Source organism: Mesoplodon densirostris, chromosome 8, assembly GCF_025265405.1.
Source record: "Mesoplodon densirostris isolate mMesDen1 chromosome 8, mMesDen1 primary haplotype, whole genome shotgun sequence".
Lineage (NCBI taxonomy): Eukaryota > Metazoa > Chordata > Mammalia > Artiodactyla > Ziphiidae > Mesoplodon > Mesoplodon densirostris.
Window position 1 is genome coordinate 29,007,784 of NC_082668.1, and position 27,415 is coordinate 29,035,198.

Here is a 27,415-nt window from a genome sequence, read left to right on the forward strand (position 1 = left end):
TATTAATTTCTCTCCTCTTAGCATCTGCACATTTTCTTTACATGCTGCCTGACGACTTTCACAAATGCATTGTGGACGTATTGCCAGCTGTAGGTGGATGTCCCTCCATGGGTCATGAACCATGAAGGTGTTTGATTTCATCTTTCTACATACACACGGGATGACAAAAGAGTTGGGGATTGGGGTCATCCTCTACCCCCTGAATATCTGAAGAGCGCTTCTAAATCAATAGGTTGGCAGTGATGGGAAAAGCTTTCAAGCAGTCACCTGGGTCCTATGAAACAGTGTTGCTTCAGGGAGGGAAAACTCAGGAAAATCAAGATGCTAGTTTTTGGGTTTTTTTAACATCTTTATTGAAGCATAATTGCTTTACAATGGTGTGTTAGTTTCTGCTGTATAACAAAGTGAATCAGCTATACATATACATATATCCCCATATCCCCTCCCTTTTGCGTCTCCCGCCCACCCTCCCTATCCCACCCCTCTAGGTGGTCACAAAGCACCGAGCTGATCTCCCTGTGCTATGTGGCTGCTTCCCACTAGCTATCTGTTTTACATTTGGTAGTGTATATTTGTCCATGCCACTCTCTCACTTTGTCCCAGTTTCCCTTCCCCCTCCCTGTGTCCTCGTCCATTCTCTATGTCTGCATCTTTATTCCTGTCCTGCGCCTAGGTTCTTCAGAACCATTTTTTTCTTTTCTATTTTTTTTTTGGATTCCATATATATGTGTTAGCATATGGTATTTGTTTTTCTCTTTCTGACTTACTTCACTCTGTATGACAGACTCTAGGTCCACATGATGCTAGTTTTGAAAACAAAAAGCATCCCTAGAAGCTGGGTTGAGGGGAGAGGGGAATGGGAGGATTCTGTATATTTTCCTACTCCTGGAGCATCTCAGAGAGATGCTTGGGAGACCTCTTTCTTTTTAGCCCAAGGAGAAGTGTTTAATCTCAAGACAAAATGTGGCTATTTACAAAATTTGCTGCTTTTCACCAGTAACTCGAAGTTATACATTTACAAATTGATTTTATTTTGCTTTTTCATCTCATGAAAGTAATGTATATTTATATAACAAAAAAAGCAATTGAAAACAACAAAAAGGAGAAATAAAAACATAAAATTAAGACCTATAATCTTGCCATTCATTGATAACCATGATTGACATTTGGGCTTATACATACACTGTTATAATCTTTTTTTCCTACATAAACATACGCCACAGCATGCCTGCTCGGTGTCTACTATGGGGTGGGGGGGGATGTACCTCTCAGCTGACTCCCTGCGGTCACCTTGCTTTCCACCTGCAGATCACCATCTACGAGGACCAGGGCTTCCAGGGCTGCTGCTACGAGTGCAGCAGCGACTGTCCCAACCTGCAGCCCTACTTCAGCCGCTGCAACTCCATCCAGGTGGACAGCGGCTGCTGGATGCTCTACGAGCGCCCCAACTACCAGGGCCACCAGTACTTCCTGCGGCACGGTGACTACCCCGACTACCAGCAGTGGATGGGCCTCAACAACCCCGTCCACCCCTGCCACACAATTCCTTACGGGAGTCTTAGTTCAACACCACTCATGTGAAAGCATCACTGATCCATGGCCATAAATTCCTGTTTATAAAAGTCAGTTTGTTTCAACTCAGCACTAGTGTTCACAGTGAAATAGCAAAGCCCAACTCTCAAGCATTTAACAAAAACTTGATTGCCTTTACTCTGCTCTCATATGGAAACATTTAAACTCATTTCAATAAAGCATTAAAAATGGGCGGATTGTTTTTAGGCACAAGAAATCACAACAATATAGCTTCTGAAGTTGAATTTGGAAGTATCTAGCTGATTCCTAATTTCTAAATAAAAACTACCTTGTTCAGTAAAGAAAAAAATCTATCTAGATCATTATTTCTTAATGAACACTGACAGACTATGGGAGAACAACATAAGTATAATGTATTCTGATTGTATTGGTGATTATTTTCAATACCTTCTTTATGACCTACGGATCTAGAAACTAGAACAATATGTTTCGCTTACAGGTGGCTCCTTGTATTCAGCAGTCATTATCAACTAGTTTTTTACAAGGGTCAGAAAAAGATCATTAATTAGGATTTCATGGGACATGGTCCTCACCAAAATGCTGCTTAATGTTTTTTAATCATGTGGAATTTGTATTTCTACTTTCTAATGACACCAAATTATGTGTCATGACAAGCAGATTCAAGAAGTGAAACCAAAATTTGGCTGCAGAAATTTGCAGATGCAAAAAGAGGTACAAATAAGATAGAAACTTCTTTGAGGCAAGAAACAACTTACAAGTGACTTGGCAAAATGTCGGACATGTGGACTCAGAGTAAATATGAATTGTTGTAAATGATGAGTGCAAAAGTGACTTAAAAACAAGCTTGAGGGGCTTCCCTGGTGGCGCAGTGGTTGAGAATCTGCCTGCCAATGCAGGGGACACGGGTTCGAGCCCTGGTCCGGGAAGATCCCACATGCTGCAGAGCCATTAAACCCATGTGCCACAACTACTGAGCCTGCGCTCTAGAGCCCTTGAACCACAACTACTGAGCTCATGTGCCACAACTATGGAAGCCTGCACACCTAGAGGTGGCCCTGCTCACCGCAACTAGAGAAAGCCCTCACGCAGCAACAAAGACCTAACACAGCCAAAAATAAATAAATTAAATAAATAAATTCCAAAATAAAAATATTTAAAAATAAGCTTGAGGAGCTCAACTCACTGCTCTGTGATGACCTAGAGGGGTGGGATGGCTGGGGGAGAGAGGCTCAAGAGGGAGGGGATATATGTATACATATAGTTGATTCATTTTTTTCTACAGCAGAAACTAACACAACGTTGTAAAGCAATTATACTCCAATTTAAAAAAAAATACCAAAAAAACAAAAACCAAGCTTGATAGGATTCAATGATACACAGTCATAATGGTAAAGGGAGTTAAAATCCTCTCTGCAGACTCAACTAAATACAGTTGTGACAGTTGGTTTTTTTTTTTTTTTTTACAAAGGAATCCCTTTTATTGACTTTATTTCAATTCTTGTTTCTTCCACAGGATAGACCACTGGTCAAGTCAGTTTTATTTTAATACTCTCCCTAATTTGTTAGACCAACATGTAAGGAAAGGATACATATATGACAGGATGGTTTGAAAACCATGCTTCATGAAGCTGCAGGCTGATTGAGTCACTTTTACTGACATCAAGGATCCCCACAACTTATTTTTCATCTTTGCTTTATTGTCACAACAGACTAGCTCTCACAGGATAAAGCTGTATGAGAGACATGGCTACGGAGGCCTGGTGTCCGAGCTCACAGAGGACTGCTCCTGAATGCATGACCGCTTCCAGCTCAATGAGCTCCACTCACTCCACATGCTGCAGGGCTGGTGGGTCCTCTACGAGATGCCCAACTACCAGGGGTGGCAGTACTTGCTCAGGCCAGGGGACTACAGGAGCTACCACGACCGGGGAGGCCTGGATGCCAAAGTTGGCTCTCTGAGATGCGTCATCAATCTGTACCAGGCTGTGTTTTTCTTATTATAATCCGCATAGAGTTGCACTAAATAGAAAGATTGTGTTCCTGGCACTAAGTAATTCTTGTTCATCTTAAATGATAACTGAATTTTAATAAATGGTGACCCTTGGCAACTTATCTGACCCTGAAGGTCAAGTGTCTTGAATGTCTACTTACTTCCTGCTGGTCAGGCAGCAGTAATTATGAAGTTCCCACTCATGTCACGGGAAGGAGGGAGAAACACTGTCTGCCTCTGTGACCCACGATCTGAGGGAGAGAGGAAAGAAACATAATGAAAAATTATGAAACCCATATACAGGAGAAAATATAGAACCAGTTGTGGCTGGGACACCAAAGTCAAAGGATTGCTGGAGAGGTCAGGGCAGCTGAAGTTTCAGATAAGATTAGTCAAGAAAAGCTGAGTGAAAAGAGAAGTTTTAAGTGGAATTCCCAAAGTAGAGAAGGTCAAGTACGCATGATGCGGTCATCTGGGAGGAGAAGTGTTAAATTAAGAGTTAAAGGACCTGGGGCTCGTCGCAACCAGAGAAAGCCCGCGCACAACAACAGAGACCCAACTCAGTCAAAAATTAATTAATTATTTTTAAAAAGAGTTAAAGGGCCTGAGTTGTTATCCTGCCTCTACTACTTACTAATAAAATGCCCCTCAGTCTCAGGTAAACTAGGATGGTTGGTTACTCCACTTCGTAGCTTATCTCTTTGAGGAAGTCATTTCTTATTCTCTCTGTGCCTAAATTGCCTTATTGAAAACTACAGGTGATAATAAATTCCTGTCTCACTAATTTCCAGGATAACGATGATGAAAAGCTGGGGAAAGATTGTGAACACACTTTGTTATCTTTAAATATTTGTACAAATATAAATGTAAGAAATTAATGTATCCTCAGGGTTTCCTCAAATTCAACAGTACAGTATAGTCATCTTTATTTTGGACTCCAATATGAACATTTATCAAGATTCAATTATGGAAGACTCAACTCTGCAGAGTGAAGTAAGAATATTTATTATCCTGCATACCTCTGACATTTCTTTCCACCAGAGTAGAGCTGCTCTCCCAGAATGCTAATTCTTTTTACAACTTTACATAAGCAAAAACAGTGCTCTGTCCTTGTTAACTTCTTTATAGAAATTGAGAAACTAATTTTAAAATTCATATGGAATTGCAAGGGACCCAGAATAGCCGAAACATTCTTGAAAAAAGAACCGAGTAGGAGTACTCACACTTCTTAATTCCAAAACTTACGACAAAGCAACAGTAATCAAGACAGCAGGGTACGGGCACAGGGTAGACATAGAGATGAATGGAATAGACTTGAGAGTCTAGAAATAAACCCATGTGTCTATGCTCAACTGATTTTTGACAAGGGTGCTAAGACCATTCAATGGGGAAAGAATAGCTTTTCAACCAATGGTGCTGGGACTACTGGATATCAAATGCAAAAGAATAAAGTTAGACCTCCATTTCATACCACATATAAAAATTAACTCAAAATAAATCAAAGAACTCAAACTATAAAACTCTTAGAAGAAAACAGAGACATACATCTTTGTGATCTTTTATTAGGCAATGATATCTTAAATATGACCAAAAGCACAAGCAACAATAAAAATAATAAATTGGACTTCATCAAAATTAAAACCTTTAATGAATCAAAGGATACTATCAAGAAAATGAAAAGACAGCCCACTGAATGGGAGAAAATATTTACAAACTTTTTATCTGGTAAGAGTCTAGTAGCCAGAATATATAAAAACTCTTAAAACAACAACAGAAAGATAAACAACATAATTTAAAAATGGGCAAAGGATTTGAATATACATCTTTATGAAGAAGATATACAAATAGCCAAGAAGCTACTGAAGATGTTCAGCATTATTAGTCATTAGGGAAATTTAAATCAAACCACAGTGGGGTAGCACTTAATATCCACTAAGATGGTTATAATAATTTTAGGAAAAAAAAACCCAGAAAATAACAAATGTTAGTAAGGATGTGGAGAGATTGGAACTCTCATAAATAGCTGGTGGGAATGGAAAATGTTGCAGCCACCGTGGAAAACGGTTTGGTATTTCCTCAAATAGTTAAATAGAGTTATATGACTCAGCAATTCCACTCTGATGTTTATACTCCAAAGAATAGAAAATGGGTGTTCAAACAAAAACGTATACATGGGGACTTCCCTGGTGGTGCAATGGTTAAGAATCTGCCTGCCAACGCAGGGGACACGGGTTCAAGCCCTGATTCAGGAAGATCCCACTTGCCGTGGAGCAACTAAGCCCGTGCGCCACCACTACTGAGCCTGCACTCTAGAGCCCACGAGCCACAACTACTGAGCCCGTGTGCCACAACTACTGAAGCCCGCGTGCCTCGAGCTCATGCTCTGCAACAAGAGAAGCCACCACAACGAGAGGCATGTGCACTGCAACGAAGATTAGCCCCTGCTTGCCGCAACTAGAGAAAGCCCACACCCAGCAATGAAAACCCAAAGCAGCCAATAAATAAATAAATAAATAAATAAATTTACATTTAAAAAAAGAGGTATACATGAATGTTCATAGCAGCACTATTCACGGTAGCCAGAAGGTGAAAACAACCCAAATGTCTATCAGTGGATGATTGGACAAATGAAATGTGATATATCCAAACAATGGAATATTACTTGGCCATAAAAAGGAATGATGTACTGATACATGCTACAACATGGATGAACCTTGAAAACATTATGCTAAGTGAAAGAAGCCAGTCACATAAGACCACATATTATAGGATTCATTTATATGAAATAACCTGAATAGGCAAATCTAGAGACAGTAAGTGGATTCATGGGTTGCTTAGGTATGGAGGATGGGTGGATAAAGGAATGAAAACTAAAGGGTACAGGACTTCTCACTGTGGGATGAGCATGCTCTAAGATTGACTGTGGTGATGGTTGCACATAACTGTGAATATACTAAAACCATTGAATTATACACTTTAAATGGGTAAACTATATGGTTATGTGAATTATATCTCAACAAAGCTGTTTAAAAATAATAATGCCCGGCACAGAACCTTAAGTAATAAATAATCTTTTAGAATAAGATTCCTTCTTGGGCTTCCCTGGTGGCGCAGTGGTTGAGAGTCCGCCTGCCAATGCAGGGGACACGGGTTCGTTCTCCGGTCTGGGAAGATCCCACATGCCGCGGAGCGGTTGGGTCCGTACGCCATGGCCGCTGAGCCTGCGCATCCGGAGCCTGTGCTCCGCAACGGGAGAGGCCACAGCAGTGAGAAGCCCGCGTACCGCAAAAAAAAAAAAAAAAAAAAAAAAAAAAAAAGATTCCTTCTTGCTGAAGGAACATATGGTATAAATTATAAATATGAAGATACACATATTATTAAACTGCTGTGGCTCTTACCAATACCAAATATACAGAAAGATTTGTTGTTTTGCCGCTAGCTTAGTTAAACCATAGTGTGTTGTCCTTTGTTGGGTGACTAATGAAATATGAGCTCTGCTTTTTTTTAAAAAAAAGGGAAAACCCAGGTGAGACGTCTCACTGAAAATAATTTTAACCTGAAGTTTTGTTTTGTTTTCCTTTAATCTAGTGAACTTAAGGGTTTAGAAAACAGCATTTTATCTAAGAAAGCTCGGTGTGCCACAAGTTTTCTTCTCTATAAAATAAGGGGTGTGGACAAGAGGAGCTCCATGTTTCCTTCCAGCTCTGATTCTTTAAGACTGTATTAGGTTTCAAGGTAGAGCATCTCAATAGTTACCAATGTAGGCCTTGAGGTCCATGGACATGGTTTCTGGCTTGACCACCTAATGACTGTGTGACCTTGAGCAAGTTACTTATGCTCCCTAAGCCTCAGTTTTCCCACTTGCATGTTCTTATGAGGAATAAATGAGATGCCTCCAGTAAAGAAGCTCAGTAAGTAGTAGTCATCCCTCCATCAGTTTTTTGGGTATTTTTGTTTTTTTTTGTTTTTTTTTTTTTGCGGTATGCGGGCCTCTCACTGTTGTGGCCTCCCCCGTTGCGGAGCACAGGCTCCGGACGCGCAGGCTCCGGACGCGCAGGCCCAGCGGCCATGGCTCACGGGCCCAGCCGCTCCGCGGCATATGGGATCCTCCCAGACCGGGGCACGAACCCATATCCCCTGCATCGGCAGGCGGACTCTCAACCACTTGCGCCACCAGGGAGGCCCCTTCCATCAGTTTTACCTTGTTATGCTATATGCATGGACTTCATAAAAAAGGGAGGGGGGCAAAGTAAATTAGTTATTTTCTTAAAAAAATTCTCAAATTCAAGGAAATGTGAACATCCTCAATGTCCTTTTAATAGTCACCCATTACTGCTGTCTTAGAAGGCTACACACAAATCAGTGACTCAGGGATTAAGGAACCCTTTGCAGTCAGTTAATGCTGAGATCCTAGAGCCAGGCTGAAGAAATCAGCCTGGCAGCGATCAGTCAATTGAAGAATCCACTAGAATTTACCAGAATTCCTGTTAAAGCCAAATATTTTCAAGGTTGGTAGGGAGAACAGGCTACTTTGGTGCTAGGCCCTTTACAAAGTAAAAAAAAAAAAAAAAGAACAACATTGAACCTACTATGAGAAGTGTATAATTAGGGAAAATATAAGCTATGCACATCTGGAAACATAACCTCTAAAACAAGTCATTGTTATATGCACAAACAATTAGTTTAGGCCTTCAAGGCTGACAGACCTGAGTTCAGTTCCCAGTGCCTCTACTTACTAGCTCTGCGTACCTTTTTGAATTTTTTTCTCATAGTGAGTGTGGTCGGGATGGGGGGGTGGAGCACGTGGATGGAGCTTGGACATGTGAGGGAGTGAGAAGGGAGGAGGGAGGTCTATGGGGTGGTGGAGGGGGCCTCTATTTATGCTCTTGCCCTGGATCTCTCAAATATTGGGGGAAGTACTGATAATAATTGTGCTGTGTTAGCTACATGATGTACTCTATATAAGATTCCTGGTACAATGTCTAGAACACACTAAACACTCTTCATACAGTAGGCTGTCATTATTAACTATTATTATTTCCATCATCATGAGCGAAGTGAGTGCTGTAAAGTTTGCTGCAGGTTCAATCCTACCTACTTAAGTGAGAGGAGATGTGGCTTCCTTCAGCAGGGTCGTGTCAATGATGTGCTGATGAACTCAAGAGGTTTCATCTGGGAGACACCTAAGTGGTTACCAGAGAAAGAGTCTGAAAACGCTTCAGGAAACCCCAGCTGACAAACTAAAACATTGGTATGGGGGAAGGGAGGCAGGGAGGGTAATGAACTATTTCCACAGAGCCTTCTAACAGGCCTCAGGTAACTTTAATGGCTCTTTTTTTTTTTTAAGATTTATTTATTTATTTTGGCTCTGTTGGGTCTTAATTGAGGCACAAGAGAGCTCTTCATTGCAGCACGCAGGCTTCTCTCTAGTTGTGGCACACAGGCTCCAGGGCACGTGGGCTCTGTAGTTGTGGCACACGAGCTCTCTAGCTGAGGCACACGAGCTCAGTAGCCGTGGCACGCGGGCTTTGTTGCCCCGCAGCAAGTGGTATCTTAGTTCCCTGACCAGGGATCAAACCCACGTCTCCTGCATTGTAAGGCGGATTCTTTACCACTGGACCACCGGGGAAGTCCCTTAATGGCTCTTAAATGAACTATTTTGTTTTTGGAAGAAACCAGGGTTATATTACATCCATTCAAATATTTTGACATGCAAGTCTATGTATTTTGATATACGAGTTTGTTTAACCATGAGTTCCTAAAGAACTTTAAATGGCTTTTTAATTTTTTTTAATTTTTTAAAATTTAAATAAGACCTGTCTTTTTTAAAACAAGTTTTGCAGTTCTTTTTATTTTTTTTTATTTTTTTTATTTTTTTATTTTTTTATTTTTTTATTTTTTTTTTGCGGTATGCGGGCCTCTCACTGTTGTGGCTTCCCCCGTTGCGGAGCACAGGCTCCGGACGCGCAGGCTCAGCGGCCATGGCTCACGGGCCCAGCCGCTCCGCGGCATATGGGATCCTCCCAGACCGGGGCACGAACCCGTATCCCCTGCATCGGCAGGCGGACTCTCAACCACTTGCGCCACCAGGGAGGCCCTGCAGTTCTTTTTAAAGGAAAAAGAAAAAACATGTATATAACTTTAAACTTGGTATTCAAATATTTGTGCTAAAAGGCTCATTGGCTCAGTCCCTTAATCTCCCACATATTTTAGACTGGGGTGTTGGCTGATACTACAAACAGACAGAACAAAACATGTCTTGCAGCATCTGGGACCCAATGTCTTATTCCATTGACCCATCCATCTTCTAAAATGCAAGGAAGTGGCTGGGAATCTCATTATTTTTCTTCGTAAAAATGTTGCTCATCACCTTTTCTTTCATTTTTGTTCTCTTTCTCAGGCCATCTCTCCTGTCATTCTCCTTTAGCAGTTAAAGGTAAGTTCTCAGACCTTCACAGGAGAGCTCTAGTGGTGCTCTAACACCTCCCCTCCCCTCAGGAAGGCCTCCCTGCTGCCAGCCTACACCAGCCGGCCCAATTTCTGGTCCATTTTTACTTCCCTTCAAGTTTTCCCAGGTCACCAAGGACCAGACAGGAGTGGAGGCTATCAGAACCAGGGGACGTGGTAGGGGACTGAGTGGGAGAGAATGATGGCTGTGTCTCTGAACATCCACATAGGTGACCTCATGTGGGCAAGTTATTGCTTTCCAAAATAAAATCAGAATCATTTGCAATAAAATGGGCATCACTTGCTTAACTGTTTTTCTTGTTTCCAGGACTCTATCCATATAATTAATTAGTAAATAATCATGGGGGATAGAGAAGTGTGACATGGCCCTTACCCTTAAGCTTCTTACCTTGTTGAAGACACTAAACTAGGCTGGGAAAACTGGACAGCTACATATAAAAGAATGAAGTTAGAACACTCCCTAACACCATACACAAAAAATAAACTCAAAATGGATTAAAGACCTAAATGTAAGGCCAGACGCTGTAAAACTCTTAGAGGAAAACATAGGCAGAACACTCTATGACATAAATCACTGCAAGATCCTTTTTGACCCACCTCCTAAAGAAATGGAAATAAAAACAAAAATAAACAAATGGGACCTAATGAAACTTAAAAGCTTTTGCACAACAAAGGAAACCACAAACAAAGGAAACCACAAACCACAACAAAGGAAACCACAAAGGAAAAGACAACCCTCAGAATGGGAGAAAATATTTGCAAACGAAGCAACTGACAAAGGATTAATCTCCAAAATATACAAGCAGCTCATGCAGCTCAATATCAAAAAAACAAACAATCCAATCCAAAAATGGGCAGAAGACCTAAATAGACATTTCTCCGAAGAAGATATACAGATTGCCAACAAACACATTAAAGAATGCTCAACAGCACTAATCATTATAGAGAAATGCAAATCAAATCTACAATGAGGTATCACCTCACACTGGTCAGAATGGCCATCATCAAAAAATCTACAAACAGTAAATGCTGGAGAGGGTGTAGAGAAAAGGGAACCCTCTTGCACTGTTGGTGGGAATGTAAATTGATACAGCCACTCTGGAGAACAGTATGGAGGTTCCTTAAAAAACTAAACATAGAACTACCATACAACCCAGCAATCCCACTACTGGGAAAATACCCTGAGAAAACCATAATTCCAAAAGAGTCATGTACCACAGTGTTCATTGCAGGTCTATTTACAATAGCCAGGACATGGCACAACCTAAGTGTCCATTGACAGATGAATGGATATAGAAGAAGTGGCACATGTATACAATGGAATATTACTCAGCCATAAAAAGAAATGAAATTGAGTTACTTGTAGGGAGGTGGATGGACCTAGAGTCTGTCATAAAGAGTGAAGTAAGTCAGAAGGAGAAAAACAAATACGTATGCTAACACATATATATGGAATCTGAAAAAAAAAAAAAAGGTTCTGAAGAACATAGGAGCAGGACAGGAATAAAGACGCAGACATAGAGAATGACTTGAGGACACCGGGAGGGGGAAGGGTAAACTGGGACGAAGTGAGAGAGTGGCATTGACATATACACACTACCAAATGTAAAATAGATAGCTAGTGGGAAGCAGCCGCATAGCACAGGGAGATCAGCTTGGTGCTTTGTGTCCACCTAGAGGGTGGCAACTATTTACATATCATTTACACTGTATTCACAACTACTTACACAGCATTTACACTGTAGTAGGTATTATAAGGAATCTAGAGATGATTTAAAGTATGTGGGAAGATTGTGTAGGTTATATGCAAATACTACTCCATTTTGTATAAGGGACTTGAGCATCTGCAGATTTTGGTATCCACAGGAGTTCTGGAAGCAATCTCACGGATACTGAGGGGTGGCCTGCTTTATTTCTAGTATTTTATTTGATCCCTAAAATGTCTTAATATAATTGTTTGCCTCAGGGCTCTGTTAGTGCTGCCACCAGTTTTGCAAGAGGTCAGGATGAATTCTAAAATGTCACATGACATAGGCTATGAAATAGACTGGGGCCAGCCTGTAGCCACTTATACTCTTTATCGTCCCATGGAGGGTCATGTCAGGGCCTGGGTATCTGCTGGATACTGTGTTGGTTCTATTCCAATAGAGGGACTCCTACTCACTGTGGGTCCCCTTTTTATAGGAAGAGCCTTAGGTAGTAAGCCTATTACATGTTAACATAAATAACATATTTTATGAATAATAACCATATTTTCCAAAGCAAAAACAATGAAAAGACTGGAATTGCTTTACATTTTACCAAATCTCTTTAATGTCATATAGCCTCTGGAAAAACTCCACTGTACACCTGTAAAGGAATAAGAGTGAAAAGGGCAAATAACATCTTGGTGTTGTTATGAAAACTGTTCTGACCATATGCACCCCTTGAAAGTGCCTAGGGAACCTTACAGGTCCCCATATCACACTGTGAAATCCATACTATCAAGATACTCTGTTGTCTGGCCTGGTATCAAGATGCTCTGTTGTCTGGTGCTGTCTAGCATCTCAAAAGTCTGAGGAAGGGGCTTCCCTGGTGGCGCAGTGGTTGAGAGTCCGCCTGCCGATGCAGGGGACACGAGTTCATGCCCCGGTCCAGGAGGATCCCACATGCCGCAGAGCGGCTGGGCCCATGAGCCATGGCCGCTGAGCCTGCACGTCCGGAGCCTGTGCTCTGCAATGGGAGAGGCCACAACAGTGAGAGGCCCGCGTACTGCAAAAAAAAAAAAAAGTTGTACCTTGAGGGTTTCTACATTACTGCTTACACTAACTCAAATCACCCTTACCAAGTGAGCAAGAGTTTATCATGGTGAAGAGAAAAGATAGATCTTAGGACATTTGAAGGAGGCCAGGGGCCCCAAAGAGCGAGCAAGTCTCTGGGCAGCCACCAGCAGAAGGAAGGATGTAGGCTCCAAGGGAGACGTGAGAAAGGAAGGCCACAACAATCAGCTTTCAATCACAGAATCTTGAATTTGAATTACACTTTATGCTTTTCAAAGCATTTCACAGATTACTTGATTCCCTTTTCCTTAAGATTTCTTATTATTTAAATTCTGGTTTTCAAGAAGTATTTTTGTTTTGTTTTGTTTTGTTTTTAAACACCAGTCTCTGAACAGAACACATGGTTTAGTTTAATTACCTTTAAGGAGTCAATTCAGCAGACTAGGCTATAAAATAAAAGCATGGGGATAGAATTTCGCTCATCCTTCTACACGGTAAAGGCTTTTCATTTTGGTGGCAACAACAGCTTTTGTGAATTAGAACCACCCGAACCTACCAGAAAGAATAAGAGTAAACATTCAGCTAACCACAGTGACCAGGGGGAGGGAGGGCGGAGAGCTTGCAAATCCCCTTACTCACCGAAATGGGCTCCTTTTGTGTGATTTCCTGCGGATGCAGCAGTCAGGGCTGCTATTTATACAGCGGCCCTCCCCCTAGGCGCACACAGCACCCAGCGAACACCTCCTGCTTCCTCTCTCCAGAATGGGAAAGGTAAGTGCTGGGTACCTGATGCTCAACCTTCGCCGCGTCACGGATTCTTCAGCGGGGGTGCAAATCGCTTCATGCTTCCACATCTTCCATTTTGCAGATCACCTTCTACGAGGACCGGGGCTTCCAGGGCCGCTGCTACGAGTGCAGCAGCGACTGCCCCAACCTGCAGCCCTACTTCAGCCGCTGCAACTCCATCCGGGTGGACAGCGGCTGCTGGATGCTCTACGAGCGCCCCAACTACCAGGGCCACCAGTACTTCCTGCGGCGCGGCGACTACCCCGACTACCAGCAGTGGATGGGCCTCAGCGACTCCATCCGCTCCTGCCGCCTCGTCCCCACAGTGAGTGTGGCTCTGTCTTTGCCTTCCTCTCTTTGCAAATCAAAGCCATTAAAAACTGTCATCCTTCAACCAAATGGTTCCAACTGGAGAGCAGACAGGGGGAGTGAGCCAGTGCAGGCAGTCCATTCTAGAGGGCGTCCCAGAGAGCAAGCCATTCTTCATGGACTCTGGTGGTTTTTTAAAATCACATATTCCCAGTTTTTCATGTTTTAAACGGAATCAAAACTGAAAAGACTCATTAACAAAAAGCAGAACATAGAAGAGACTGAAGTTATCATCTGTTCGAGATATAATTTCTTTTTTGTGTGTTGAAGTATAGTTGATTTACAATGTTCTGTTAATGTCTGCTGTACAGCAAAGTGATTCAGTTTTACATACATACATTCTTTTTTTTATATTCTTTTCCATTATGGTTTTTCACCAGATACTGAATATGGTTCTCTGGGCTATACAGTAGGACCTAGTTGTTTATCCATTCTATATAGAATAGTTTGCCTCTGCTAACCCCAAACTCCCACTGCAAGATATAATTTCTTAAAGTGGTCATTCCAAGCCATATCAACTCAGAAATCCAATATATCACAACTTATAAATACAATCTGGTTCTGTTTAATTGATAAAAATACTTTTGCTTGCTTTGGCTTACTTTTCTATTTGATGATCCTCCCAGAGAAGACAGGCACCCTGGCTTCTATTCTGATTTTGTAGGCAGTGCCTATTAGCTCACCTAGAGGTAGAAATTAGAGGAAAGGCCACATCCAAAACTAAAGTTTGAGATTCAGCCTTTCCTAGAGAGTGATGACAGAGTTCTTAGAAGAATGTGTAGATGTGCGGGAGCATGAGATATGGTGTCATCCAAACAGAGCTGCAGAAAGACCATTCCTGCTGCTGAGGGAATGAGGAAGTGAAGGGTAGGAGGCCAGAAAGGAAGCTTAAGAGTCACATAGGTGGAAATTTGAACTGAAAATGAAGTTATGAAAACAGACGTAGGGTAGATGTGTCATATTATTTTTTTGCAAGAGCTTAATAATCCATAGTATGCATGAAAACCAAAACATTAGCCTTACAGAAAATAGCTAAATGTTGATTCCTTTATAACACAGGTAATATATCAAATGAGGCTTCACTTTCCAATGATGCTCACTTTTCTCCTTTGAGAGGGACGTTCTCTAATAAGAAGCACTAAAATGATCAATTTTATTTTAGACAAACCTAAATTCCGAAGGACAGAGACTGGTGCATAGCAGTTGAAGAGCTGCTAAGTTCTGTTCCCAGCTTAGCCCATCCACCATGAGATTAACGGGTGGGCGATGGGGTCCAGGAAGGCTCCTTAACTCTGCGACATGGTTGTGGTGAAAGCAGACTTGGACTAAGGGAACTTTAATTTCTCTCTATTTGTGTTCACTTACTTTTTCTTTTCTGTCTGCCACCCTAGCACTCCGGCACCTACAGAATGAGAATCTATGAGAGAGATGACTTCAGAGGACAAATGTCAGAGGTCACAGACGATTGTCTCTCTCTTCAGGACCGCTTCCACCTCAATGAGATCCACTCCCTCAATGTGCTGGAGGGCTCCTGGGTCCTTTACGAGCTGCCCAACTACAGGGGAAGGCAGTACCTCCTGAGGCCAGGGGAGTACAGGAGATATCTTGACTGGGGGGCGATGAATGCCAAAGCTGGTTCTCTAAGACGGGTGACAGATTTTTACTAAAGTATTTTCATTCTCCACTTTTCTCCTTTAGAATCTAATAAAAGATTTAGCTTGTGTTTCTGGCACTAATAGAGTCCTGCCTTTTTTTTTAATCTATTAGGATTTCAAAAACAATAATGGCACTTGGCCAGAGATGATAACATATGTTTCCAAGATGGGGAACAACCTCTTACAAGGGGAAGTAAGTAGAAGATATTATTGCCCGCATTCTTTTAAAGGCTAGGCCATGTAGTCTCAAAGCTCAGTTCAACTGGGCTCAACCCATTTCTGGTTAATCTTACAAGTTACAATAATAAACAAGTTACATAAATAAACAGTTACAATAATAAACAAATACTTATTGAAACACCTCAAGTTATCCCTCCAGGTTATCCCCACCATCTTCCCTATATAGTCCAAGTCTTAATTGATAAGGAAAGCCATTCTCATCTAGACTCTTACTTTAGCTCCATAAACAAACAAATAAATGAACTGGTCCTCTTACCTACTGCACTCCTTATCCTTCTAACAGCCTCCATCCCTTTTCTCCCATTTCCAATACCTCATACCTCCACGAAATTTCCGAATAGAATTCACTGTCTCTTTGCTATATGTGCTTTGTACAAAATTTTCAGGATTTTTACAAAAAACCATATGCACATAGGAAAACTCTGCCTCCTATCATTTTTTTTTTTTTCCTGGCCATGCTGCATGTGGGCCTTAGTTCCCCTACCAGGGATCAAAACCACACCCCCTGCAGTGGAAGCATGGAGTCTTAACTCCTAGAGTGTCAGGGAAGTCCCTGCCTCCCATCATTTTAATGGGAGTAAAGTACTGTGACCATATATGAAAAATAAGGGACTTCCCTGGTGGTGCAGTGGTTAAGAATCCTCCTGCCAATGCAGGGGATATGGGTTCAATTCCTGGGCTGAGAAGATCACACGTGCCACGGAGCAACTAAGCCCGTGCACCACTACAACTACTGAGCCTGAGCTCTAGAGCCCGCATGCCACAAGTACTGAAGCTTGCACGCTCTAGGGCCCACATCATGCAACTACCGAGCCTGCTTGCTGCAACTAGTGAAGCCCATGCACCTAGAGCAGGTGCTCTGCAACAAGAGAAGCCACTGCAATGAGAAGTAGCCCCTGGGCACCGCAATGAGAGTTAGCCCCTGCTGGCTACAACTAGGGAAAGCCCGCGTGCAGCAATGAAGACCCAATGCAGCCAAAATAATAATAATAATAAAGAAAAATAATACTAACTCAAAAAAGGGCATTAAAATTTTCTGGAGAAGTTTGCTTGTTTGATTGAGTTGTTTTGTTTTTTTAAAAAAACATAGATTAAAGTCACTAATAAAAAATTACAACATAATAAATTAAAGAAATTAAAAATAGGTGAATGAAAATATTGGGTCAGAAGAAAAACAAGAGAGAGAGTGAGAGAGGTGGAGCCAGAAGTGAAGTTTGAGCACAAACTGGGTGCTATAAAGGCACTTTGGTGGCTGAAGTTAGAACCTGATTTGGATCCAGCAGCCAAGACATAGAAGGAAACATGATCAGTTCCATGACTGACAGAGTCCATAAGACAAATTAATTAATTATTCAAGACTAGCCTAACCATTCCCAGTACTGAAACCTAAAAGAAAATTTTCTTGTGGGTCCTTGTAAAGAAGATACTGAGTAAACAACGTCCTCAATAACATCCTGCGATATAAATACGGTTCTTAGGACTGTTTCTTATAAAGTTCCCCAATGAAGCTGACAGCTTCAGGTCAAAATTCATCTGAAGTACCCCATCCTTTGAGATCCTAATAAATGGCTCAAAGCTCATCTCACAGCACGTGGGAGACTTATGTACCCACTTCTTTCAACACACATATACGCAATGTTTCTTGGAATTCTGGAGAGAAGACAAGTTGTTTACGCTTTTCCCAGTTACTCTCCACTCTGAACTCTGAAGTCCAGATTTTAAAGCTTTTTCTTCCCTTTTTTTCCTCTTTTCTCCCTTTGAATCCACAGTGTCTTCTGGACTAACCTTACAAAAGTTCCACCAAGCACAGAAACTGAAGTACCAGCTATTCCATAAAAGTGTCAAGACCCCACTCTATTGAGCTACACTCTCAAACTGTTCTCCTCACTATGGGTTCCCTCTCCAGTTTTCCTTCCCCATTTTCAAGGGGTAGGTCCTGATGTAAGCAGGTGTCTTATTCCATTCCCTCTGGACTTTTGGAGTTCAAATTTTCTTCTTTGTGGGTTTGTTAAAGCAAAACTGACAATCACAACCACTTGTTGCTTAAATAAGAAGGCGTATTGTTTTTGTTTCTTTTTAAAAAATATTTATTTTATTTTTGTTTATTTATTTTGGGCTGTGCAGCATGTGGGATGTTCGTTGCAGCATGCAGACTTCTTTGCTGCAGCATGCGAACTCTTGGTTGCAACATGCATGTGGGATCTAGTTCCCTGACCACGGATCAAGCTCTGGCCCCTAGCATTGGAAGTGTGGGTTCTTAGCCATTGGACCACTGGGGAAGTCCTGAGCCGTATTGTTCTTGTCGATGAAAAATTAATCAGTCAGTTTAAGAAAGAATTGGAAATTTTTATTCGAGCCAAATTTGAGGATGATAACCTGGGAAGAGCGCCTCAGGAAGCTCTGAGAACTGGTCTGCCTGTTAGAAGTCAAGACACAGTGTATATATAAGTTTTCTGAGACACAGGGCTGTACATTAAATGACATATTATTGACAGTTTACATAATCCAGATTTAAGCGCCATCATGGTGGGTCACATGGCCCTTTACAAGCTCTATAAGGAATGTTGGACTTCTCTGGTGGCACAGTGGTTAAGAATCCACCTGCCAATGCAGGGGACACAGGTTCGAGCCCTGGTCCGGGAAGATCCCACAAGGCGCAGAGTAAATAAGCCTGTGTGCCACAACTACTGAGCGTGTGCTCTAGAGCCCTCGAGCCACAACTACTGAAGCCCACAAGCCACAACTACTGAAACCTGAGCGCCTAGAGCCCATGCTCCACAACAAGAGAGGCCACAGCAATGAGAAACCCACACACCGTAACGAAGAGTAGCCCCCCGCTCGCCGCAACTAGAGAAAGCCTGTGCACAGCAAGGAAGACCCAACACAGCCAAAAATAAATAAATAAATATTTATTTATTTATTTAAAAAAGAAAACCAAAAAGAAGGAATGTTATATTTTAAGGAGTTGCCTTTTTGGTGCTAGGAGAATGTTGCTGTTTATGGTTGAGCAGGTATTCTTGATGATGGGGGAGGTTTGGTTGATGTATAATGAAGATACACAATGCGGGCAGTGTGAGGGGAGGCCAAAGGGCAGAAAAGAATTTTTATGTTGAAATTTTTCTTGCCTTACCATAAAATATGAATTTTATTTCACATTTTTAACATGAAAAGTCATTTGTTCCAAGAGGAATGCCATAGGAGTTAAGCAGAGGTGGGTCAATGATTGCTTCCTGTCTTCATGTCAGTTACTGAATGGCCATCAAAGACAAGCCGAGAAAGAGAACCAGAGGCTGGTGCTATGATGGTGATCTCCGGGTCCTTACCCAGTCTCCTTGTTTGGGAGAGTTTGGTCTACATGGCCGCCAACCAAATGACCTCTCCTCATTTAACCAAGCACGTATATGATACAAATGCTACGTTAATTATCAATACTAGGAAGAAAGCATGTGGGTAGTAAGGTCGACAGTTGACTGGACCTCAGACACTAGCAAAACTCTGGAATTGGACACTGCTGTTGTAACAGTAATTTGGCATCTCAGGAGACATAAAATTAGAATTACGAAGGAGCAAAGGGCTTAGGGGACAGTACAGTTCTGTTTTCTCTCTTTTGCTTACTCATCTCGCCTATTATAAATGTCCATTAAATAGGTCAAATGCAGGATGCTTGTGTCATCCTACACATTGAAAGTTGCAAATGCTGAACTTTGATGTGAGTGTGTAGGCCTGTTGTGCTGAGCCTTTGAAAGAGGTCCCGTGGACTATTACAAGGATGAATTTCAGACGAGGGAATAACGTTCATATCCCCCAGACATTTATTGAGTAAACGTCACGGGCCAGTTCATTTTTCCAGTTAGTGAGAATACAAAAGTAAAGATGGATGGCAGGGCGGAGGGGCGGGGAGATAAATTAGGAGTTTGAGATGAACATATACACATTACTATACATAAAATAGTAAACAACAAGGACCTCATATATAGCGCAGGGGACTATACTCAATAACCCATAAGGGAAGGTCATCTGAAAAAGAATAGATATAAATATATGTAAATCTGAATCACTACACCTGAAACTAACAAAACACTGTATATCAGCTACACACACACACACACACACACTCACACACACACAAGGAAAAGAAAAGAAAAGAAGAAGGAATAAATCGGAGTAGTGTTTTTCAAAGTTTGGTCCAAGAACAACCTGCTGCTGCCAGTTAAAAATACAGATTCTTAGAGTCTTTTCCAGATCTAATGATGCAGCGTCTCAGAAGAGGGTAGAGCCTGGCAATTAACATTTTTAATAAGCACAGGTGATTCTTAATGCACCCTGGAGTTTGAAAAACACTAGAAGATTTCTAAAGTTCCTTCCAAATCTACATTTTTACCACACAATGGCTTTGTGGTGGAGACATTTTTCAGGCATCTTTGAGAGGACTGAACATTTTTGAGAGACAAATGGGCTGAAGTCATCCTTAATAATGTCTCACTATTCCTAGTATCAAACGTTTATTCAGTGCTCATTTGTGCCAAGTATGTGCCAAATATGTGCCAAACACATTAAACACATAATCCCATTTATTCAGGTCAATGTCCTTTAGCCAAAAGCCACCAGACACACCTGTTGTGAAACAAAGGGGTTTGTTACTGGTTACAGTGACGGAGAGAACATACACCATGGGGAAGCATGGACTGTCGCTGTAAGAGGGTTAGAAAGAACCATGATAGGACTTGTACTTTGGTTGGGTGACTTGGGGAAGTGCCTAAAAAGGCAGAAGTTGGACTTCCCTGGTGGTCCAGTGGTTAGGACTCCGCACTTCCACTGCAGGGGGCACAGGTTCAATCCCTGGTCGGGGAACTAAGACCCCACATGCTGCACGGTGCGGCCAAAAAAACAGAATATAAACAATAAAATAAAAAGCAGGAGTTCACTAAATTGGATGTTGTCAGACAGCAAGGGTAATTTTATGATTGGATATCTTAATAGATCTACTCATGGGGAAGGGAGCAAAGAACAAGGATTAAGCTGCCATTGGTATAGAAGCAGCAGTTATCATTTTGGCTGAGAGAGGGCCTGTGTCTGGTATTTTGTGGGTGGCACATTCGCTTTGTTTTTGCCTATGCTTAGACAAAATTACGAAGTCGCCTTATTTTGTCTCATTTCATCATGGTCTCAGGGTAACCTTGCCTCATTTGGTATTTTGTGAGATTGTTTATGTCATAGGGAAATATGGCCTAGCTCTGAGGGCTAGACCAGCTTTCAAATATTAGAGGCTGCCGGCCCTTTCTTTCTTTCTTTCTTTCTTTCTTTCTCTCTCTCTCTCATTCAACATACTATATCCAATGATATAAGTATTATGAAATAACTCTTGCTCTGAGAGGTTGTGTGGCTTGCCAAGTTCACGTGGCTACTAAGTAGACATTCTGAGTCCACGAAGCTTTACTGCCTTCCCCTGGTAAAGAGAAAGCAATCTATAAAGCAATATACTTCTCAGTCTTGAACCCAATGGTCATAAAAACCTTTCTTTTGGTTCTTATCACAAGTCGGCTACGCAGGGCTGGTTTCCAGTTATATGAAGCGTACTCACCAAAGAGGAAGTTAAAAGCCATGCCTTAAAGCCTTGTCAAAACTAGCAAGAATCAGAATCCAGATTTGTGTCCTGTACTGGATTGACCAGTCCTGTGAAGAAAGCAGTTTTAAGATAGAGTGGTCTCCGTGGTCCAGGAAAATTAGTGCTTGTGGCATTCTGCTTCACCCACAGCCTCTCTGGAATTCTGGGGCACTTCCATAAAGACAGGGATTTTTCCCCCAAAATACACAGGGCATCAATGAATCATATGTATAGAGACGTGAGTTTCAGGTCAGACGTTCAGACTGATGTGCTGATAAATTTATAAAACACTAAGAATCCAAATAAAAGCAACTCTAGGGACTCATCCAGAGCCCGAACAGGACAGCGTTAGAATATACCAGAGAATGAGGGCAGACTAGACAGGCATTTCCACTGAATGCAGCGCGCAGAGGGATCCATAAAATCCCCTTACTCACCCCCGGGGCCCCTTTTGTGTCGTTCCTGCCAACACAGCAGCCGTCCTGCTATATAGACCCGCTGCGCTGCCGGGGCCCCATCACACTGAACTCGCATCATCCGTGTCAACCAGCCATGGGGAAGGTAAACGGAACACAGTGAAATAAAATGGAGCGGGGAAAAATGCCTCTATACAAGATCTCTTATGGGGAGCAAATGATTTAATGTTGAATTATATTTCCTTTGCAGATCACCTTCTACGAGGACCGGGGCTTCCAGGGCCGCTGCTACGAGTGCAGCAGCGACTGCCCCAACCTGCAGCCCTACTTCAGCCGCTGCAACTCCATCCGGGTGGACAGCGGCTGCTGGATGCTCTACGAGCGCCCCAACTACCAGGGCCACCAGTACTTCCTGCGGCGCGGAGACTACCCCGACTACCAGCAGTGGATGGGCCTCAACGACTCCATCCGCTCCTGCCGCCTCGTCCCCACAGTGAGTGTGGCTCTGTCTTTGCCTTCCTCTCTTTGCAAATCAAAGCCATTAAAAACTGTCATCCTTCAACCAAATGGTTCCAACTGGAGAGCAGACAGGGGGAGTGAGCCAGTGCAGGCAGTCCATTCTAGAGGGCGTCCCAGAGAGCAAGCCATTCTTCATGGACTCTGGTGGTGTTTTTAAAATCACATATTCCCAGTTTTTCATGTTTTAAACGGAATCAAAACTGAAAAGACTCTAACAAAAAGCAGAACATAAAAGAGACTGAAGTTATCATCTGTTCGAGATATAATTTCTTTTTTGTGTGTTGAAGTATAGTTGATTTACAATGTTCTGTTAATGTCTGCTGTACAGCAAAGTGATTCAGTTTTACATACATACATTCTTTTTTTTATATTCTTTTCCATTATGGTTTTTCACCAGATACTGAATATGGTTCTCTGGGCTATACAGTAGGACCTTGTTGTTTATCCATTCTATATAGAATAGTTTGCCTCTGCTAACCCCAAACTCCCACTGCAAGATATAATTTCTTAAAGTGGTCATTCCAAGCCATATCAACTCAGAAGTCCAATACATCACAGCTTATAAATACAATCTGGTTCTGTTTAATTGATAAAAATACTTTTGTTTGCTTTGGCTTACTTTTCTATTTGATGATCCTCCCAGAGAAGACAGGCACCCTGGCTTCTATTCTGATTTTGTAGGCAGTGCCTATTAGCTCACCTAGAGGTAGAAATTAGAGGAAAGGCCACATCCAAAACTAAAGTTTGAGATTCAGCCTTTCCTAGAGAGTGATGACAGAGTTCTTAGAAGAATGTGTAGATGTGCGGGAGCATGAGATATGGTGTCATCCAAACAGAGCTGCAGGAAGACCATTCCTGCTGCTGAGGGAATGAGGAAGTGAAGGGTAGGAGGCCAGAAAGGAAGCTTAAGAGTCACATAGGTGGAAATTTGAACTGAAAATGAAGTTATGAAAACAGACGTAGGGTAGATGTGTCATATTATTTTTTTGCAAGAGCTTAATAATCCATAGTATGCATAAAAACCAAAACATTAGTCTTACAGAAAATAGCTAAATGTTGATTCCTTTATAACAAGGGTAATATATCAAATGAGGCTTCACTTTCCAATGATGCTCACTTTTCTCCTTTGAGAGGGACGTTCTCTAATAAGAAGCACTAAAATGATCAATTTTATTTTAGACAAACCTAAATTCCAAAGGACAGAGACTGGTGCACAGCAGTTGAAGAGCTGCTAAGTTCTGTTCCTAGCTTAGCCCATCCACCATGAAATTCATGGGTGGGCGATGGGGACCAGGAAGGCTCCTTAACTCTGCGACATGGTTGTGGTGAAAGCAGACTTGGACTAAGGGAACTTTAATTTCTCTCTATTTGTGTTCACTTACTTTTTCTTTTCTGTCTGCCACCCTAGCACTCCGGCACTTACAGAATGAGAATCTATGAGAGAGATGACTTCAGAGGACAAATGTCAGAGGTCACAGACGATTGTCTCTCTCTTCAGGACCGCTTCCACCTCAATGAGATCCACTCTCTCAATGTGCTGGAGGGCTCCTGGGTCCTTTACGAGCTGCCCAACTACAGGGGAAGGCAGTACCTCCTGAGGCCAGGGGAGTACAGGAGATATCTTGACTGGGGGGCGATGAATGCCAAAGCTGGTTCTCTAAGACGGGTGACAGATTTTTACTAAAGTATTTTCATTCTCCACTTTTCTCCTTTAGAATCTAATAAAAGATTTAGCTTGTGTTTCTGGCACTAATAGAGTCCTGCCTTTTTTTTTACTCTATTAGGACTTCAAAAGCAATAATGGCACTTGGCCAGACATGATAACATATGTTTCCAAGATGGGGAACAACCTCTTATAAAGGGAAGTAAGTCGAAGGTATTATTGCCCGCATTCTTTTAAAGGCTAGGCCATGTAGGCTCAAAGTTCAGTTCAACTGGGCTCAACCCATTTGTGGTTAATCTTACAAGGATATATTTACAGTTACAATAATAAACAAGTACTTATTGAAACACCTCAAGTTATCCCTCCAGGGTATCCCCACCATCTTCCCTATATAGTCCAAGTCTTAATTGATAAGGAAAGCCATTCTCATCTAGACTCTTACTTTAGCTCCATAAACAAACAAATAAATGAACTGGTCCTCTTACCTACTACACTCCTTATCCTTCTAACAGCCTCCATCCCTTTTCTCCCATTTCCAATACCTCATACCTCCATGAGATTTCCCAATAGAATTCACAGTCTCTTTGCTATATGTGTTTTGTACAAAATTTTCAGGATTTTTACGAAAAACCGTATGCACATAGGAAAACTCTGCCTCCTATCATTTTTTTTTTCTGGCCATGCTGCATGTGGGTCTTATTTCCCCTTCCAGGGATCAAACCCACACCCCCCTACAGTGGAAGCACGGAGTCTTAACTACTGGATGGCCAAGGAAGTCCCTGCCTCCCATCATTTTAATGGGAGTAAAGTACTATGACCATATATGGAAAAATAAGGGACTTCTCTGGTGGTGCAGTGGTTAAGAATCCTCCTGCCAGTGCAGGGGATACGGGTTCAGTCCCTGGGCTGAGATCACACGTGTCATGGAGCATCTAAGCCCATGCACCATAACTACTGAGCCTGAGCTCTAGAGCCTGCATGCCACAAGTACTGAAGCCCATGTGCCTAGAGCCTATGCTCTGCAAAAAGAGAAGCCCGGGCACGCAATGAAGAGTACCTCCTGCTGGCCACAACTAGAGAAAGCCCATGTGCAGCAATGAAGACCAATGCAGCAAAAATAATAATAATAATAATAATAATAATAAAGAAAAATAATACTAAATCAAAAATAGGGCACTAAAATTTTCTGGAGTTTGCTTGTTTGATTCAGTTGTTTTCTTTATTTTAACAACATAGATTAAGGTCACTAATAAAAAATTACAACATAATAAATTAAAGAAATTAAAAATAGGTGAATGAAAAAATTGGGTCGGAAAAAACACAAGAGTGATTGAGAGGGAGAGATGGAGCCAGGAGTGAAGTTTGAGCACAAACTGGGTGCTATAAAGGCACTTTGGTGGCTGAAGTTAGAACCTGATTTGGATCCAGCAGCCAAGACGTAGAAGGAAACATGATCAGTTCCATGACTGACAGAGTCCATAAGACAAATTAATTAATTATTCAAGACTAGCCTAACCATTCCCAGTACTGAAACCTAAAAGAAAATTTTCTTGTGGGTCCTAGTAAGGAAGATACTGAGTAAACAACATCCTCAATAACATCCTGCGATATAAATACGGTTCTTAGGACTGTTTCTTATAAAGTTCCCCAGTGAAGCTGACAGCTTCAGGTCAAAGTTCATCTGAAGTACCCCATCCTTTGAGATCCTAATAAATGGCTCAAAGCTCATCTCACAGCACGTGGGAGACTTATGTACCCACTTCTTTCAACACACATATACGCAATGTTTCTTGGAATTCTGGAGAGGAGACGAGTTGTTTACGCTTTTCCCAGTTACTCTCCACTCTGAACTCCTGCCTTGTCATTGAGTGGATCCACACTGACCCAAAGTGGAGACATAGTGCCTTTTCCTTGAACTCCTGAACCATTTCTCACATAAAGCATTAATGTGTGCAGCCGGCTTTGTTATAGAGGTTGTGAGGGGAGAGATGCAAGTTTAGATCACAATAGCACAACAATATCAAGTTTAATATTGGATGACCCTGCTCTAGTCTGCAAGCTCCAACCTGCTGCTGGGGGGCCTGGTCTTTCCCTTCCTTGCTCCTCTCTTCTCTGTCCTTAGATGTACCCACATGGTTGTTCATTCTCTGTAGTCTCCTTCCATCTCACGCACTCAAGGGCTCCATATCCACCACCCAAGTGGCTTATTACCAGAACAAGCATATAATTTGTTGCTTATCCTTAGTCATTTTTGAGAGTGAGTGTGTTCTATTAAGGATTACACTGGAGCAAGAAGCATGAACCAGGACCGTTCCAGGCAAACTGCGGCACATGGTAAGGCTCTTTATAAAGGTTCCTTCCCTGAAAAAATAGATTCTTGTATTATTTGATATTAATTGTTCCTAAATCTCAGTTCTTTAACCTTTAAGCTCCCAAAACTAGTGTTGGCTTCCTGGAGACATTAGCCAGGGTCCTCTGTTTGCCAATAATAACACAGCAAACATGAATGAGAAAGCCAAAAGCTTCTTGGAGTGCCAAGTTTTACATTATTTGCCTAGTAGGCATAAAATCACAGGCATCAGACATGGAAATTATCCTGAAACACCTGAACTGAAGGCACATAAAACTAGAGACCCTGGATCTCATTGACCAAGTTTGCAAGTTGCTTCCCTTCCTGGGGCACAGGCAAAGAGAATGCTATCCACCCTCTAATCCCAACGTAAAGAAAAAGTCAACAGTGGGGAGTGGCCGGGGGAAGACATTATGCCCAAACTAACTCCTAATCTACCCTTCCTCCTTCTCTCTATCCTCTGTCTAAACACTGGGACCTTGAAGAGATGAGTGTCTGAGGTGAAAGCAGAGAAGGGATACCCTACAGGATCCCACTAACCTTCTCCCCATGAAGATGAACCAACAATTCGAGATAACCCTGGTATCAGCCTACATGCCGTACACACACTAGATCAAATGCAGGGTGCTTGTGTCATCCTACACATTGAAAGTTGTAAATGCTGAACTTTGATGTGAGTGTGTAGGCCTGTTGTGCTGAGCCTTTGAAAGAGGTCCCGTGGACTATTACAAGGATGAATTTCAGACGAGGGAATAACATTCATATCCCCCAGACATTTATTGAGTAAACTTTACAGGCCAGTTCATTTTTCCAGTTAGTGAGAATACAAAAGTAAAGATGGATGGCAGGGCGGAGGGGCGGGGAGATAAATTAGGAGTTTGGGATGAGCATATACACATTACTATACATAAAATAGTAAACAAGGACCTCATATATAGCACAGGGGACTATACTCAATAACCCATAAGGGAAAGGCATCTGAAAAAGAATAGATATAAATATATGTAAATCTGAATCGCTACACCTGAAACTAATAAAACA

The 27,415-nt window shown here is 41.9% G+C and overlaps 2 protein-coding genes and 1 pseudogene across 4 annotated transcripts; all 3 read left to right on the top strand.

Moving 5' to 3' along the window:
• Positions 1 to 242: 242 nt before the first annotated feature.
• LOC132494713 (gamma-crystallin A-like) lies at positions 243 to 3,557 on the top strand (annotated as a pseudogene).
• Positions 3,558 to 13,533: 9,976 nt separating this feature from the next.
• On the top strand, positions 13,534 to 15,593 carry LOC132494927 (gamma-crystallin B). Of its 2 annotated transcripts, none has more exons than XM_060106361.1 (3): positions 13,534 to 13,542; positions 13,640 to 13,888; positions 15,318 to 15,593. In XM_060106361.1, exons 1-3 carry the CDS (start codon positions 13,534 to 13,536, stop codon positions 15,591 to 15,593), a joined length of 534 nt encoding a protein of 177 aa, XP_059962344.1. The 2 variants fall into 2 exon arrangements, with proteins under 2 accessions (XP_059962344.1, XP_059962345.1); XM_060106362.1 differs by having other exon boundaries at positions 13,640 to 13,882.
• A 6,385-nt stretch (positions 15,594 to 21,978) lies between these two features.
• On the top strand, positions 21,979 to 24,045 carry LOC132494912 (gamma-crystallin B-like). 2 transcript variants are annotated; one of them, XM_060106339.1, is made up of 3 exons: positions 21,979 to 21,987; positions 22,093 to 22,341; positions 23,770 to 24,045. In XM_060106339.1, the coding sequence occupies exons 1-3, from the start codon at positions 21,979 to 21,981 to the stop codon at positions 24,043 to 24,045; spliced, it is 534 nt and encodes a 177-aa protein (XP_059962322.1). The 2 variants fall into 2 exon arrangements, with proteins under 2 accessions (XP_059962322.1, XP_059962323.1); XM_060106340.1 differs by having other exon boundaries at positions 22,093 to 22,335.
• The last annotated feature ends 3,370 nt before the right edge of the window (positions 24,046 to 27,415 follow it).